Genomic DNA, 13,919 nt, shown 5'->3' with positions numbered 1-13,919 from the left:
GAAAACCTAATATTTTTCCCAGCATTACTGACCATAATCTATTCAACATCTTTGTAATTCCTAAGTTTATGTTCCCTTCCTTAGCATTCCATGGCTTTTATATTACACAAGGGAATAATTTTTTAATTGTCCCCAGTTCCTGTGAAAAAGTGTTGTAGGAGAGAACAGGCAAGTGAAGGACTGTTCTACTTTGGGACAAAACATCTCTGAGGGCAATTATTTATTGTTGTTCTATAAGTGAATACAGCCCCTTATTTGGAAAGTACATTCTGGCTTTTCCAATAAATTATTACGCTAATCCATTTGGTAAAAAACAATAACAACAAAAAAACCAAAATGAAATTATATGCTAGGATTTTCACCATTGGGATGTGGAGGAAAATCAGAAATATTTTCAGTTGTACTTAAATCATATTTAATGCAAAAGAAAAGCGGAGATGCCTTGGGAAGCACTAATGGATAATACATTTCATCATATGGAGAGCCTGCTAAAGACACCTGAATCAAAGCAAAACTGAATGAATTCTGCTACATTTTGTTTGCTCCCAGGGACTCAGACAGAAATTACTTGTAAACTATTGCAAAGGTCTTTTTTCATCCTGAATCTTTTTAATACCTCTTTAATACACTTATGCTCTTTTGGAGATAAAACTGATCATAAGATATGACATGGCATGACTTATTAGTCTGCTGATACAGTCCCTTTGGAGATATAATAAGGTATAGGCCAAACACACCCATAACTGTCTATGTCATATAATAATGGAGAAATAAAACCTGTCTGAAAATTTCTGAAGGCCATTCCAACATAACTTTAAAGCTGGAATTGAGCATAACAAAGTATTCTGCTTTCTCTTTTGAAGGTTGCTCATACATGAGGATCAAAAAACACATCCTCATATTAAAAAGACAATTATCTCTACAAAAGTTTAAAAAAGAGGAAAAAAATTATCTTGCTTTGCAGTTACATTAAAATGTGGAATAGGGCCAAAAGAAATATTTTGTTCCTACTTGTACCATTTTTTCTCATTTAATTTCTTCTTTCTTTTCCACTTTTCTATCACCACTTTCCCTTTACTCCTTTTATGCCTAAGCTCAGGATATGCAGCTTAACCATCAGTATGGTGTTGTGGATTTTCTGGAGAAAGGAAAGAGGAAGGGAAGGAAATACTTCTGAAAAAATTATATGGTAAACTTTGGCTTTTTGCATCTGAATCTTCTGGCTTTCACTTTCAAATTTGCCAAACTTGGGACACTGAGGAAATTCTCTTCTGACTTGCCACAAATCTAATGACCATTGTTTAAGGAGGGGGTAAGTGGAAAAAAAATCTTGCAAGCCTCTAATCAAAACATGGTTTTGAACAAGTCACCCCCAAGCTGCTAAGGAGTTATTCTGTAATCACCTCATTCCTTTCCCATACGAGAGGAAAACAATCTGAAGTCAGTGAAAGTCTCCTGATTTCTATGTGCTCAACAATCCCCAAAGATGAACATGGAAAAATCAATTTAAACAGACAGAAAGTAAACAATTGTTCATATATTTCTATTCTGTGCTCCTAGAAGAGAGGAGAGAAATAAGCCTGCTCTGTTGTTTCTCCCCTTCCCCATTCAACAGTCATTTAAACACAGTTTCTGAGAAAGGAGACAGTGTGGGTGGAGGAGATGGTATAGACTCATTACTACCTTTGGCCATGCCAGGGTGCCCAAGCAGGGGGCTCAAAGGAGAGGAGAGAGATGGGATGTGTTCTGGGGAGGGGAAGAAGGTAAGAGGAACCGAGAAAATTCCACCTAGCTTTTGCCTTCCATTTCCAGTTTTTCAGCCTCTCCCCCCCTTATCCCTTTCTTATCTCCCTCTCAAATGTTTCTGCTCTGTAGCAACCACATGCCAAAGCTGAGTTCTTGAGTGAATAAGTGTATGTGTGAGAAGAGGGTTACCTATGCCAAACTGTGGTAGAACAGATTTTGTGGGTGGAGATGGTGGGCTGCTGAAGTTCAGGCCAGCAAGGGACCTTTTGTGCATGAGCTGACATGCACAGACGAGGCAAGATTCCAAAAACAAACATAACAGAGGTGTGGCAATGTAAAAAATTGGGAATTGCAGGGTGAGGAAGAGGGGTGAGGGTGCAATATTGTTGACTGCCCTGTGTACTGTTCCCATGAAGCCCTTTGAGCAGAAGGCAGTGATGATTTCCATGCAGCCATTGCCCTGTACTGGGAAGTTCAGGTTTAAGTATTTTCCCAAGATGGCACATGTTTGAGTAATCACCAGCTTAAGGGACCAGGAAGAATTTATTTTTTTTGTTTCTTTTCTGTTAAATTTGACAAAGCGTTTTTCCTTCTTCCTCACAATATCTGGAAGAACAACCTGTTTAAATTAATAGTACACGATTGTGAAGTTGACAGTTTATAAGTAAATTTTATCAGCCAGTGTTCAGTACAGCCAACAGGGGAGCTGGGTGATAACTCACAAACCCCAATTAACTTGGAAAATGACAGGGATACTCTCTGCAAACAGAGGTATGCTTTATACCTTCTCACAGTCTCCTTTGTGAAGGCAGGAGCTGAATGTTAGGAGCTAACCTGAAGTAGCAAAAATGCTAAGTATTGGCCTTCAGCATATCAAATATCATACAGGATCCCTGAAAATCCTTGATTTTGGGAGGGGGAAAAGGGAGAGTGAAAAGAAGACCTTTTTTCTTCCATTGCTGTTAATAAAGCTTTCTGTGTTAAAACATATCCCAGTGTCCATGTTTCCCCCTTTCCCGAGTTCTGCTGGAATTGCTATTTACATACTCTATTCAGCAGACTGTGAAACATATGTCAGATCCTCAGCTGGGGTAATTGGTTGTAGCTCCATTAATTCTTGTGGAACCATGCAGATTTATAGCAGCTGGGAATTTGGCCCTCTCCACTTATTATATAAATGCAGCTTCTGACATTAATAACATGCGGCTTAACAGCCACTCGTTAATTATGATTTCAAATGTTTAAAAGCTGTATGCTCAATGCTCCACAGTACAAAATATTGAACGCTGCTCCAAAAAGCTTATAATCAAAGGCTGTCTGAACCATGCATGTGCACCTCGGAGGAGCAGAAATGACCTTTGTGCTATGAAGTACAAAAGAAAACAAGAAGTGGTTGTGGAGATGAAGGAAGTGGGAAAGGACAATGTTCAAATGGCCTCACTTAATGCACTTAACTTTTGTCTCTAGGTTAGAAAGTCGGTTTCTCCAGACTGCCTGAGCAGTAGGGGGAGGGAGAGCCTCTCTGACATTGCTACTTGGCATCAGACACTGACTTAGTTGTGGTTTCAGCTATTTTGTTTTAGTACCCCATTGCTGTAAGTTCTTGGAAATGAAGAGCTCCATAGATAATGCTGTCATCCCATTTCCTGTAAATCCTTTTTTTCCTTCCAAATTAAACAACCATAAAATATCTACCATGTTACCTGTGTTTGCTGAGGACCTATATCCATGTTTTTCAGGAGGCTGTTTAGGAAGGCTGTGACACTCTCCCATGGATAAATGCTGTTGGACCCATCGAGGACGATGACGATGTCCAACTGGGTTTTACACTCTGCAACACAAATTTCCACATAAGAATTGATACTAACAAGGATCAAATATATCTCACAGCTCCAGTTACTTCTGTGATGAGTAACAAATGCATACCCTTCTGCATTGGGGCTAAACTGACATGTTTGACGCCAACTGTCGTTCATCAACTTTTGCATCCTATTTTACATGGTTTGTGTTCTCTTTATCAGCAAGGCACCTTCTTGTAAGCAGAAATTTAAGAATGGGATTAGAAGATCACATAACTGGAGTATTTACTAGTGAACCCTACCTTCTTCAATGTCAATCTGCTCCTCTTCGATTTTTCCAAAGGACGAGGTCTTTAAGATTTTTATCTATATTACTAAATTGGGTTTGTTTTAGGTCTTAACATGTCATCATTGTTTAAAAAGAGTCTTTTGGCCATAAGTAAAAAACATAAGCAACTATTTTTAGCATTCGTGTTTGGATGTCACATAGCACTCTAATGATTGTTTATATTGAGATAAATTCCAAAAGTAGCAAGAATTTAGGTTATATACGGACAATGAAAACATTTACTTAACTTGGTAATGCTGGTAGCTAAGTTAAGCAGTTCATAATTTCTGGTATGCCTATGTGTATACATTTGTCTTGTTTGGCACTTTGTATTTTCGGACACAAAAGAGAATTCCTGTGGCATGCATACCTTGCACAGATGGAGCAATCGCCTCAACGGTTTCAAAAGTGGAGCTGACATTAGAGCAAACTCCAGTGGTGTAATGCAAACGCCCACATTTATAAGCATAAAGTGGTCCACATGCCTTTAAAAGATGAAAAAGAGTGAAATGTTTTTGTTATGGTACCTGAGGAAAAAACAGCCTTCTTTTAAAATTGGCAAAAAGTCCTTTCTTACCAGAAAGCCTCCTTTTGGGTTAGTCACTAAGGTTGTTCCAAGAGTCATGTTTTCTTTTACTTCCATGACGTTAGGAACTGAAGTAGCAGCTATAAATAGATTAAAATGTTAAGTATTTGGGAACATGAAAACAAAATGTTAAAGTATATATCCTCTAGCATGGAGCTTCCAGCTTCTAAAATAAAACCCAGACTGACACTGGTTTTGTGACATATTTTAGCACCCTTCCTCCTCCTTCTTCAATTGCAACAATCAAGAAAAATTTCTGAGACTGGCTTTTATCCCAGAAAATTTGTCTGGGTTTCTGTCTCAAATAGTTTTCTTGAACCATGAAAAAGAAAAAAAGTAAAAATAACAGCACATCATGAAAGCAAGAGATTACTGTTCACACAGTGTTGTTCATTAGAAAACAAACATTCCATTTTTACCCTTGCCTGCTAGAAATGACTTAACAGCTTTTAGATTTGTTACTGTTATATTACATTACTGACATTTAGGCTTTCAAGGGAAAAGAGATAAAAAATACCATGACAGGTGTATTTAGTGAAATTCATATTAAAAGGAAGTCTCTTCCTGTTTACATTGTGTATCTCTTGACATGAGCAAGAAAATTATTAATATTTACCTGTATCATACTAACATCATCAGCCTGGTTCTGGCTAGTTACGTTCTCATCAAAAGCTTACTGATGGCATTATGAAGGCTCTTGTTGGCTTCAGAGAGCTTTGGAAAGGGTAATCCATGCATCTATACTCCATGGCCTTTCTGGCTCCATGGCCAGGACTGCCAACCACAGTCAATTAATGCTAGTCATAACCGAGTTTTGATAACACAGCCAAATCCCATTCTAAAATTATGAGCATGTTTTCCATGGGACAATGAGAAGCTTTAAAATAAAATGATTTTTGATGCTACAAATACAACTTCCTTCACATTCAGCTCCAGAGTCGTAAGTAAATTTTCTCTATAGAAACAATTCTAATGCATATTTACTAGCTAAAAATCTCCTAAGATCTGACCTCTGTTACTCCTCCACGTGACACACCTTTATTTTCTTTCATACCTGGTAAGTTCAGTTTTATGCAGGGTGATTGGTTGTCCCTTCCTACAGGGCATTTGTATACATCTCCTGTTCTTTTCTCAGGTTGGCCAACTAACGGTGAACCAATAAGTACCCTGCAAATGAAATAAGTTACCTGAAATTTCTTCTTTCTTAAAAGGCACAAAAAGTCAGCAAATTAAACTTACAGAGAGAGCACAGCTGCAGCAAGCTCTGCACAGAGTACAGGATGGAGAGCAAGAAAAGTATCTATTATGCTAGTTCAGATACAAGCAAAAGCAACCAACCATTCTGTCTCCTCTTTAATAAGGACACAGAAAGGAAATGTGCCTATATACCAAATTACAGAATAGAATAACATTTTAAAAAATTCCAGTGGAAAATAAAAGCAATATTGGTAGGTGGATGACAAGTATTAAAAGTAATACAGAAGGAAATATCTATTTTATTTAATATCTCCTTGATCTTTAATATATTTTAGAATAAAATGTATTTTCAATGCTGAGAGACCAAATGCCAAGGGAAAGGCTCACAAGCAGCTAGAAGAATTCAATATTAAGTGAGCCAGCAGTGTAAACTACATAATTTTTCCTCTCATTAATAAAAAATAATGTTATTAAAAGGGTTATTAAAAGAAATTTCAAATTTTTAAAATGTTAAGGACTTTTATCCTGGGCATTTTTTTTCAAAATTTGGTGTGATCAAAACCCACTATTCTCATATAGTACTTTGTAAGCACCACAAATTAACATCCACTCCTAAATCCAGTTTTCAGCAGGAAATGCTGTTTAGAGATGGACACTGTTTTTGTTTGCAAATCTTCATTAGCTACACTAAATAGCCCAGCATTACCCAGCAGATAACAACTGTCTCCATTACATGTGTAAGGAAGAACTTGGATTAAATTAGAATTAGTATCCACTCCTAAATCCAGTTTTCATCAGGAAATGCTGTTCAGAGATGGACACTGGTTTTGTCCTCAAATCTTCATCAGCTACACTAAACAGTCCAGCATTACCCAGCAGATAACAACTGGCTCCATTAAATGTGTAAGGAAGAACTTGGATTAAATTAGAATTCACAGCACACAGCACACACTGGAAACACAGATCCTGCCATTAAGAGTAATAGTTCAGTAAGATTCGCTCCTGGACACTTAGATGATTGTGAAGAGCTATTGAGAGAACCATTTCAACCTTTAATCATAAATTAATGAGTCCAGGCAGAAGATATTTGAATAGAATTACATAATAGGTAAAATATAGCCTATGAATTTAAAAAAGACAGAAAGAAGAATTTATCCCAGTACACAATCCAGCTTCTAAAAAACCATATGGAATAGCTCATTGTGATGCATTAAGATTTTTTCTTGAATGAATGACGAATGAATGAATAATAAATTAATTAATTCTAAAGCAAAATAAAATGCTCCAAGTATACACTGGATCTGACTGCTCTTTCAAACTATATACTGTAATGTATGTATTTTTTACACCAAAACTTAGAAACAGGCACCACAGCCTGTCACGCATCCTTGACTTCCATTTAACTGTAGAGAAGCTGAGTGTGCTTGACACCCCACGGGAGGTGATCAATACTCAGCAAGGTTATGTCCCCGTGCTGTTCTTTTCTCAGAAAGAAAGAGCCCCATGAACAGACAGAAGTGCTCTGAAAGGCTATTTTGTCTTTTTGCATAGGGGATTTTTTTAGGGGACCCCCGTTTTATTGAGAAACAAGTGCAGTCAGGTTTACAGAACATCTGTTGCTGAAAAGCTGTATCTGTGGTATCTAGGTAGCATTATAGCAGTTGCCAAAGCATCACAAGGCTGCTTTGTATGTTTATTTTTAACTGTCAACCTACAGATTTCCTGCTCTGGATGTTGCTATGCTGAAAGCAACTTGAAAGCTTGACAATTTCACAGCAGCTCTGGAGTTTAATTTCAGAGATGTTCAGATCTAGCACACCAGTTTAGATTCCTGTCTTCCTTCAGATACAGGATCTTCCTTCCTTCCTTCAGATGGAAGAGTCGCCATTTCCAGCTCATGTTATTTTTTGCTCTTGAAAGGTTTCAGGGCACTTTACAACATATTGCTTACTTTGCAAAATCCCAGCTCCTAGAATGGATACCATTTCCTGAAGGTCTAAATTAGCTCAAGGAAGTTCATTATTATTCTCCCATGACCCTCATGCAGATGTATATTTAAACATCCTACAACCTGGGCAATCAAGAGCTAGCATTTTCAAAAGCAAGCTCTGCAATTTCATTTCCATGAACATCCCCTATGGCTACTGGTGAACACCGTGTTGCAGTGGTGGACAGATTCTCAGAGCCAGGCAGGCCTGGGGCTTGCAGGGTGGAATTGCTTGGGCACTGCAGAGCAGTCTTGGGCACTGCAGAACAGTCACCCCAGCCACGTGCCCATCATCCCAGGCTGCCCGCAGGAGTCCCTGGGTTTACCAAGAACGTCAAATTGCTGGCAAAGCTCTGGGAAAACCAGAGTAATCTGCAAAGAACAACGGAGATCTCAGGATCCCCAAACCTTGTACCATTCATTTGTTATTTCAGACCTCCAGCCCAGTGGTTAGCCTGTGAAGTTCGTTCTTACAAGGGAAAAGCATAAGCAGGTGTTTATCAAAAGATCAAGAAGCAATGATACCAGTAAATGCACCAAAATGCAAGTTCTAGTTCAGGAGAGCAACAAGAAGGAAAAGACAGGTTAAGAAGAAAGCTCCAAGTCCCAAATGCAAATGTATTACCAATTACAAGACATAATTAGCCCTCCAGAAGTCGAGGTGGAGTACTGTATGAATAAATATTTTGACAGGGAAATCTTCCCACCAGTTAAAAAACTCAGTTCAGACAATCTCTGACAGAAAAGTTTAGAAAAAAAAACATAATATACATTAGTTAGGTAAAACAGGAGCCACTTCACTGCCAATACATTAACAAAAGGAAAAGATAAACAATTACTTTATTTGGTAAATAGAAAAAAGAGGGCTCAGGCATAACACAAAACTTTCTTAGCTCCATCAACGAGGGAATTTACCCACTTTGTGAACTCATTTATGTCTTTGAAGACATAAATGTAGATATAGATTTCAATCTTTCAGTATTTCAGTCTTTCCAGGTTTCCTTAGGACTGTGCATTAGTTTAAGAAATCTGACTGACAGAATCTGACCCTTACGTATCAGGCATACTTACAAATAATAGTATAGCACCTGAGTCACTGAATACCTGATAATTTGGAGTTTCCATTTAAGAAAATAAAATAACTTACCATTTCCCTTCCTCATTTTCATACTGTTGGACTGTGTACCCGAACATGTCTTCCACAGGCCCACTGAAGGTCATCGCATTTTTCACGTCAACATTGGAAGAGCCGACGAGGTGAAAGAGAGCTTTAAAAAAAAAAGGCAATATGTAGCAATATGTATAAACCCCAAGACTTTTAATAAATCAAAGTTCAATTATGACTTAACTGAGGGTACAAGGCAGGGGTTTAAAGTGGCATTTTGAGCATATTTATCATGGCTGGTAAGAGATTTAAAATGTACTTCCTCACATATACATATGCAGCTAAATTCAGAGATGTTAGCAACTGGACTTCTGTATCCAAAACCTATTTTGCAAAGTCCATCACTCATTTGTAAATCACAATTCAAATAACATTAAGTAGAATATTATTACCTTTAATAGTAAATAAAACAACTATTTAGTTATTTTTACTCCTTTTAGCTCCATGCATTTCTAATGTAGAAATTTTACAAAACATGTTCCTTCCATCATTCAAGGTAGTAGTTCTCAAGTTTTCATAAATTTGAGAATTAACTAATTTTCAACTGTTTGCAGAAGACACACATAGGAAAAGAATGAGGAAAAGCTTTCAGATGTATTTAATTTTAATCTATATTAGAGAGAAAAAAGCATACAGTTTTCTCTTAATTATATTCTAGAGTACCTGTAAATCTTTCATATTTGGAAAAGAACAGAATAAATTTTTAATGCAACCAGATGCTGTTATCTCAAAAGTACCTGTATGTGTTTATTTGCAGAAATCCAACATTTACCCACTTAGAAAAAGTTGCTCTACAATGGTGGTGTTGGACTATGATGAGATCAGTCATGAGAGCAGATGCTTCTTCAGACTGATTCCCATCCCCTAAAGCTCCATGATCATCAGGGAAATACTGTAAAAACATGACTGTTTAGCAAGTTTCAGAAAAATGAGGTATATGGGGTGAAAACTCCAGCTTGAAGTGATAATCGTAACCCACCCTGAGGCTCATTAATATGCCAAAATTACTACTTATACATAAAAATAAGGCTATTTATCTTTATTTATTTCTCATAGTGACCTCTTCCATCTTTGTCCTATTGAAGTCAGCTTCAAAAGCAACCACTGACTGCTGCTGCAGAGCTGTGTATTCAATACACAAGAGCTAAAAATTAGTTGACTTTGGAGAACATCAAGACTACTTAAAAACACAATTCTACACAACTTTCATGTCATTTCAAAGAAGCATTTCATGATCATTTACTGACATCTAACAGCTACATAAAAATACCCAAATCCATAATACTTGCTGCATGTCAAAGCATCTAAATAATGTCCAGTTACTAAAATACATCTGTGTTACTCACCATTGAGACGATGATATTCTCATAGAAAGCTTGTTACTATAATTAAGATCCCAAGTGGTCAATGCTAATCTGTCTCTCTCAGCATCTTACTTCCTGCTTACTGCAGTAAAATTATCACAAAAGACTATTTATCACTTAGGAGGTATTTCCAGTTTCACTGGATCGCAAAAAAGGAAAAGTTTCATTTGTGTTATGTTAGCTTTTCTTCCTCCAGTCAGAGTCAGGAAATATAAAGAAGTGAACAAATTAAAACAGTTTACTTTCGTTCTTCAGAAATGATTCATTGCAAAAGATAAGAAAAAATTCATGGCTGATGGTCTGACAGGAAATAATTCGCCGGAAAAGTAATCCATGCATCTTTTGTCTTCCTGAAATGCTTATGTTTAAAGAAATTCTGCTATGCCTGTTCATGTGCAATAGGTGTTTTCCTCCCCTACTCTTGGTCATCATTTAAAATCAACAAAATTAGTTTTTAAAAATTCAGTCAAGCTATCACTGGTTCAAATTTTCTTTTATTGAATTTTAGAGTAAAAATAATTGCTATTATTATTTTTGACACCCTGTGTGAGATTCAGACCACGTCATTTAGACTCCCAACCTACCTCCTTGACAATGAAACCATTCTAATGAGATCACCTGCTAAAGTGTCTAAGTTCATTATTTAGTTGAAGAAGAAAGGTAGATGCAAAATCTATCCATGTTGACTTTCCTCTTGAGGATCTCCAGAAATCTGTTTACTTTAGCCCCTGAATAAGATGACAGAACATCCTCCTGAGGTCTTCAGAAGCATTTTTTTTTCACCTTATGATAATATTTAAAACATATTATGATATGAAATACTAAATGTCACAGATTCCAGCTCATCTATTCCAATTTACTTTCTCCTAAAGCTACCAGAGTTCACATGTGCACTCTTTGCTCTGTACACTCCATCATTATATCCTCCATCATCATTCCATCATTTGCTGACAGACACGGAATTTCTTCACAACGATGCAGTATTGACAGCTACTGTGATTTTTCCTGTGCATTCACTGTACTAAATGGTCTTGAAGTTTCCTGAATCTGTTATGTGATATACTCAGAGCTCATAACTTTAAAGAATACACTTATAATCCTCATAGCTGTCAGAGAAAGTTTGAAAATGTGAAATGCTAAAACAAGCAAACTAGAAGACAAAAAAATGCCAGCTATTTGCTACTAGCCCCCCAAATTCTCATGCTTCTGAGTGAGGTCAAATTAGAACCAGCAATAATAATAAATGTTCTTCTAAAACATAAAGCTAGAGGAATCAAAAGAAGCTAGATGGGCCATACTGGTCAGAAATAAAAAGCAGGTGACTCCACACAGCAGGGAGTAGACCTGCAGACCTTGTTGACAAAGGATGTTTTGGATGCTAAATGTTATGTATTCAATGGGTAACTGAATCAGTTAATGGAAGACAAAACCACTGCAGGTTACAAACCATACAGAATGCATATCTGTTTCAGGAAATCCTCTCAGCTGGAAATATTCAGAAACTGGAAGAGGAATACTATATATGCTTGCTCAGTTATTTTTTGTCTCTAGCTATCGGCTTACAGGTACTCCTGCAGACATGATACTGGATAAAATACGGTCTTGATTTGATCCAGTATGGCTGTGCTTTTGCTCTCTCATCTTCCCATTCTATCTTACCCAGAAATCAAATGCTTTAAAGTTTGACTTCATACACAAACTGTGTGGCATATTTTAATATGCAAATGTATTACCTGACCTTCTGTGGCTTCCATGTATTATGAAACATCATAAGCATAATGTTTCTGAATAAAAGTAAGGGTCATGATAAACAGTGTAAGATTAACTTATAAATAACTAATAGATTTAAAGGTATCTTATTACACTTTCCACAGGTTCTGTAAAAGGAAATCTTACTAGTCAAAGATACATTCAAATCTGCAGACAGCAAATGGAAAAGTGGAGTTTACGGTGACACACATTACACTGTTAATGAACAATAATCTAATGATTATGGCAACCTGGCTTTCACATTTTGTTTCATTTTTCAGTACAAAGAACATTGTACACATGAGCTGATGATTCAGAACATTTAAAAATATCACTGATTGTGACTGTGAAAATGATACTTTATATTAACAGCAATATCTAGTTTGCACTCTTCCAAACTTCCAGTTTCTGTCTACGATGCACACATCCTCATCTGTTTCTAGCAAACTTCTGTATATGAATTAAAAGGACTATCGGCAGAAGCAGTGGAAAAAGGAGAGCTATAGGGAAGTTGGAGAGGATTGTTTTGAGAGTTATGGGGATTAAGGAGAAAAAAAAACCACATTTTTTTGTGAGGTACGTAGTATTTGACCATGTATTTAATCACAATTAATGTAGGTAAATTAAATAAGATTTTGAATGATTTCATGTGGTGTTAACAGAATTACTAAAAATACAGATCAAAGCACTGATCAGAAATGCAGAATATAAATGTTTATCAAAGGATAAAACTGAAGTTCCAGCTTTTAACTTCATGTTCTACAAGAAATGAGGCACTGTAGAAAAGCTGGGACAACATCCCTCTCACTACTGATTTAAACTGAGGAGAACACTTGCTGATGCATGTGGCATTCTTTGCTGAGCACAGTTTGTACCTATACGTGAAAGGTTAACATTCAGTCACCAAGACAACCACCCAAATATTATTTGTATTACAAACCTAGAGTAGTAGCTCATACTTGTCCAGTAGCCACTAATCATTTTTTTTTCTGTTTTATTTAATGAGATCTTTTAACCAAATGCTTGTGCTGTCTGCCTGGTTATTCAACTTCCAAACCACGCAAAACTAGATTTCCCTGGTGCTTGTCCACACACATATTGCCTGGCCACTCTAACCTTTGCAAACAGAGAACTGCAGAATAGGCATCCTTATTTACCTAGAACAGATGTATCTAAACATAACCCGAACTGTAGAGCAAAGCCTAACACCTGGCTCTTTACTGATGAAAAACAGATCACCGCCAATCACCCACCATAAATGACATCACAAAGACTGATTTAGCCAAGAGAAGAGAGTAAATTCAGTTAGGATATTTTATCTGTGTATGGTCTGTGGCAAATAACAATTGCATCCTCTATAAATGGTGCTTATTCTGAGAAATACAAACGTTTTTTGCAAAAATGGGAAATGACAAATTTGCATTTTGCATTGAACAAGGTTTACACGTTGGCCACACACTACTTCTCCCCAGCAGCATGTGGTCAAAGTGTTATTTTGGTCCATTTCATACTTGCTGCTATAGCAGTTCAGGTGTCCTTATTAATTCCTCCGCATTTTGCAGGAAGAGACTGAAGCAAAGCAGGTCTAAGTGCAATCAAGGAGGACAACAAACCAAGTAGAAATGTCTTGCAAAAGTATGCACAACTGGAAAATATCAGGAAACTAAAAAAAAAAATTATTAGCAGAACAAAAATCAGACTGCTTCCCTCCCGGAAGATAAAAGAGGAGAGAGAAATTTAAGCTGAAGATTAAAACAAGATTAAAATGTTTTATGGAGTTCTCCTATATCTGGACCTCCTGGGGAAAAACAAAAAAAAAAAAAAAAATTGCTTTGATGTCCTGTACAGCACATATTACAACCAATGGTGCTGTGAGGATATTTTAAAGACCTGCAAACAACACAAGAGTGCAATACAGCAACACAGAATAGTGCATCTGATCAAAATGTACTGAAAGCTAAGTGACAGTAGGAAGGATATCTTAGTTTGTAAGGCAGT

The 13,919-nt window shown here is 36.8% G+C and overlaps 1 protein-coding gene across 2 annotated transcripts in view; it reads right to left on the bottom strand.

Annotated features, from left to right (window-relative positions):
- The window catches only part of ITGA1 (integrin subunit alpha 1), a 76,425-nt gene that overhangs the window by 39,405 nt on the left and 23,101 nt on the right, over positions 1-13,919 (bottom strand). The window contains exons 1-6 of one of the 2 annotated variants that reach the window (XM_072859177.1): positions 10,155-10,354; positions 8,791-8,911; positions 5,514-5,626; positions 4,451-4,539; positions 4,244-4,358; positions 3,450-3,577 (exon numbers count right to left, since the gene is read on the bottom strand). In XM_072859177.1, the coding sequence (XP_072715278.1) occupies positions 3,450-3,577; positions 4,244-4,358; positions 4,451-4,539; positions 5,514-5,626; positions 8,791-8,864 (519 nt within the window). In that variant the 5' untranslated portion in view covers positions 8,865-8,911; positions 10,155-10,354. Of the gene's footprint in view, positions 1-3,449; positions 3,578-4,243; positions 4,359-4,450; positions 4,540-5,513; positions 5,627-8,790; positions 8,912-10,154; positions 10,355-13,919 lie in introns of those variants that run through there. The other variant, XM_072859176.1, reaches the window with a different exon arrangement.

The sequence above is a fragment of the Ciconia boyciana genome, chromosome 4 (genome assembly GCF_034638445.1).
Source record: "Ciconia boyciana chromosome 4, ASM3463844v1, whole genome shotgun sequence".
Classification (NCBI taxonomy): Eukaryota; Metazoa; Chordata; class Aves; order Ciconiiformes; family Ciconiidae; genus Ciconia; species Ciconia boyciana.
The sequence above is the reverse complement of the archived record's forward strand: the minus strand, read 5'-3'. Positions and strand labels throughout refer to the sequence as shown.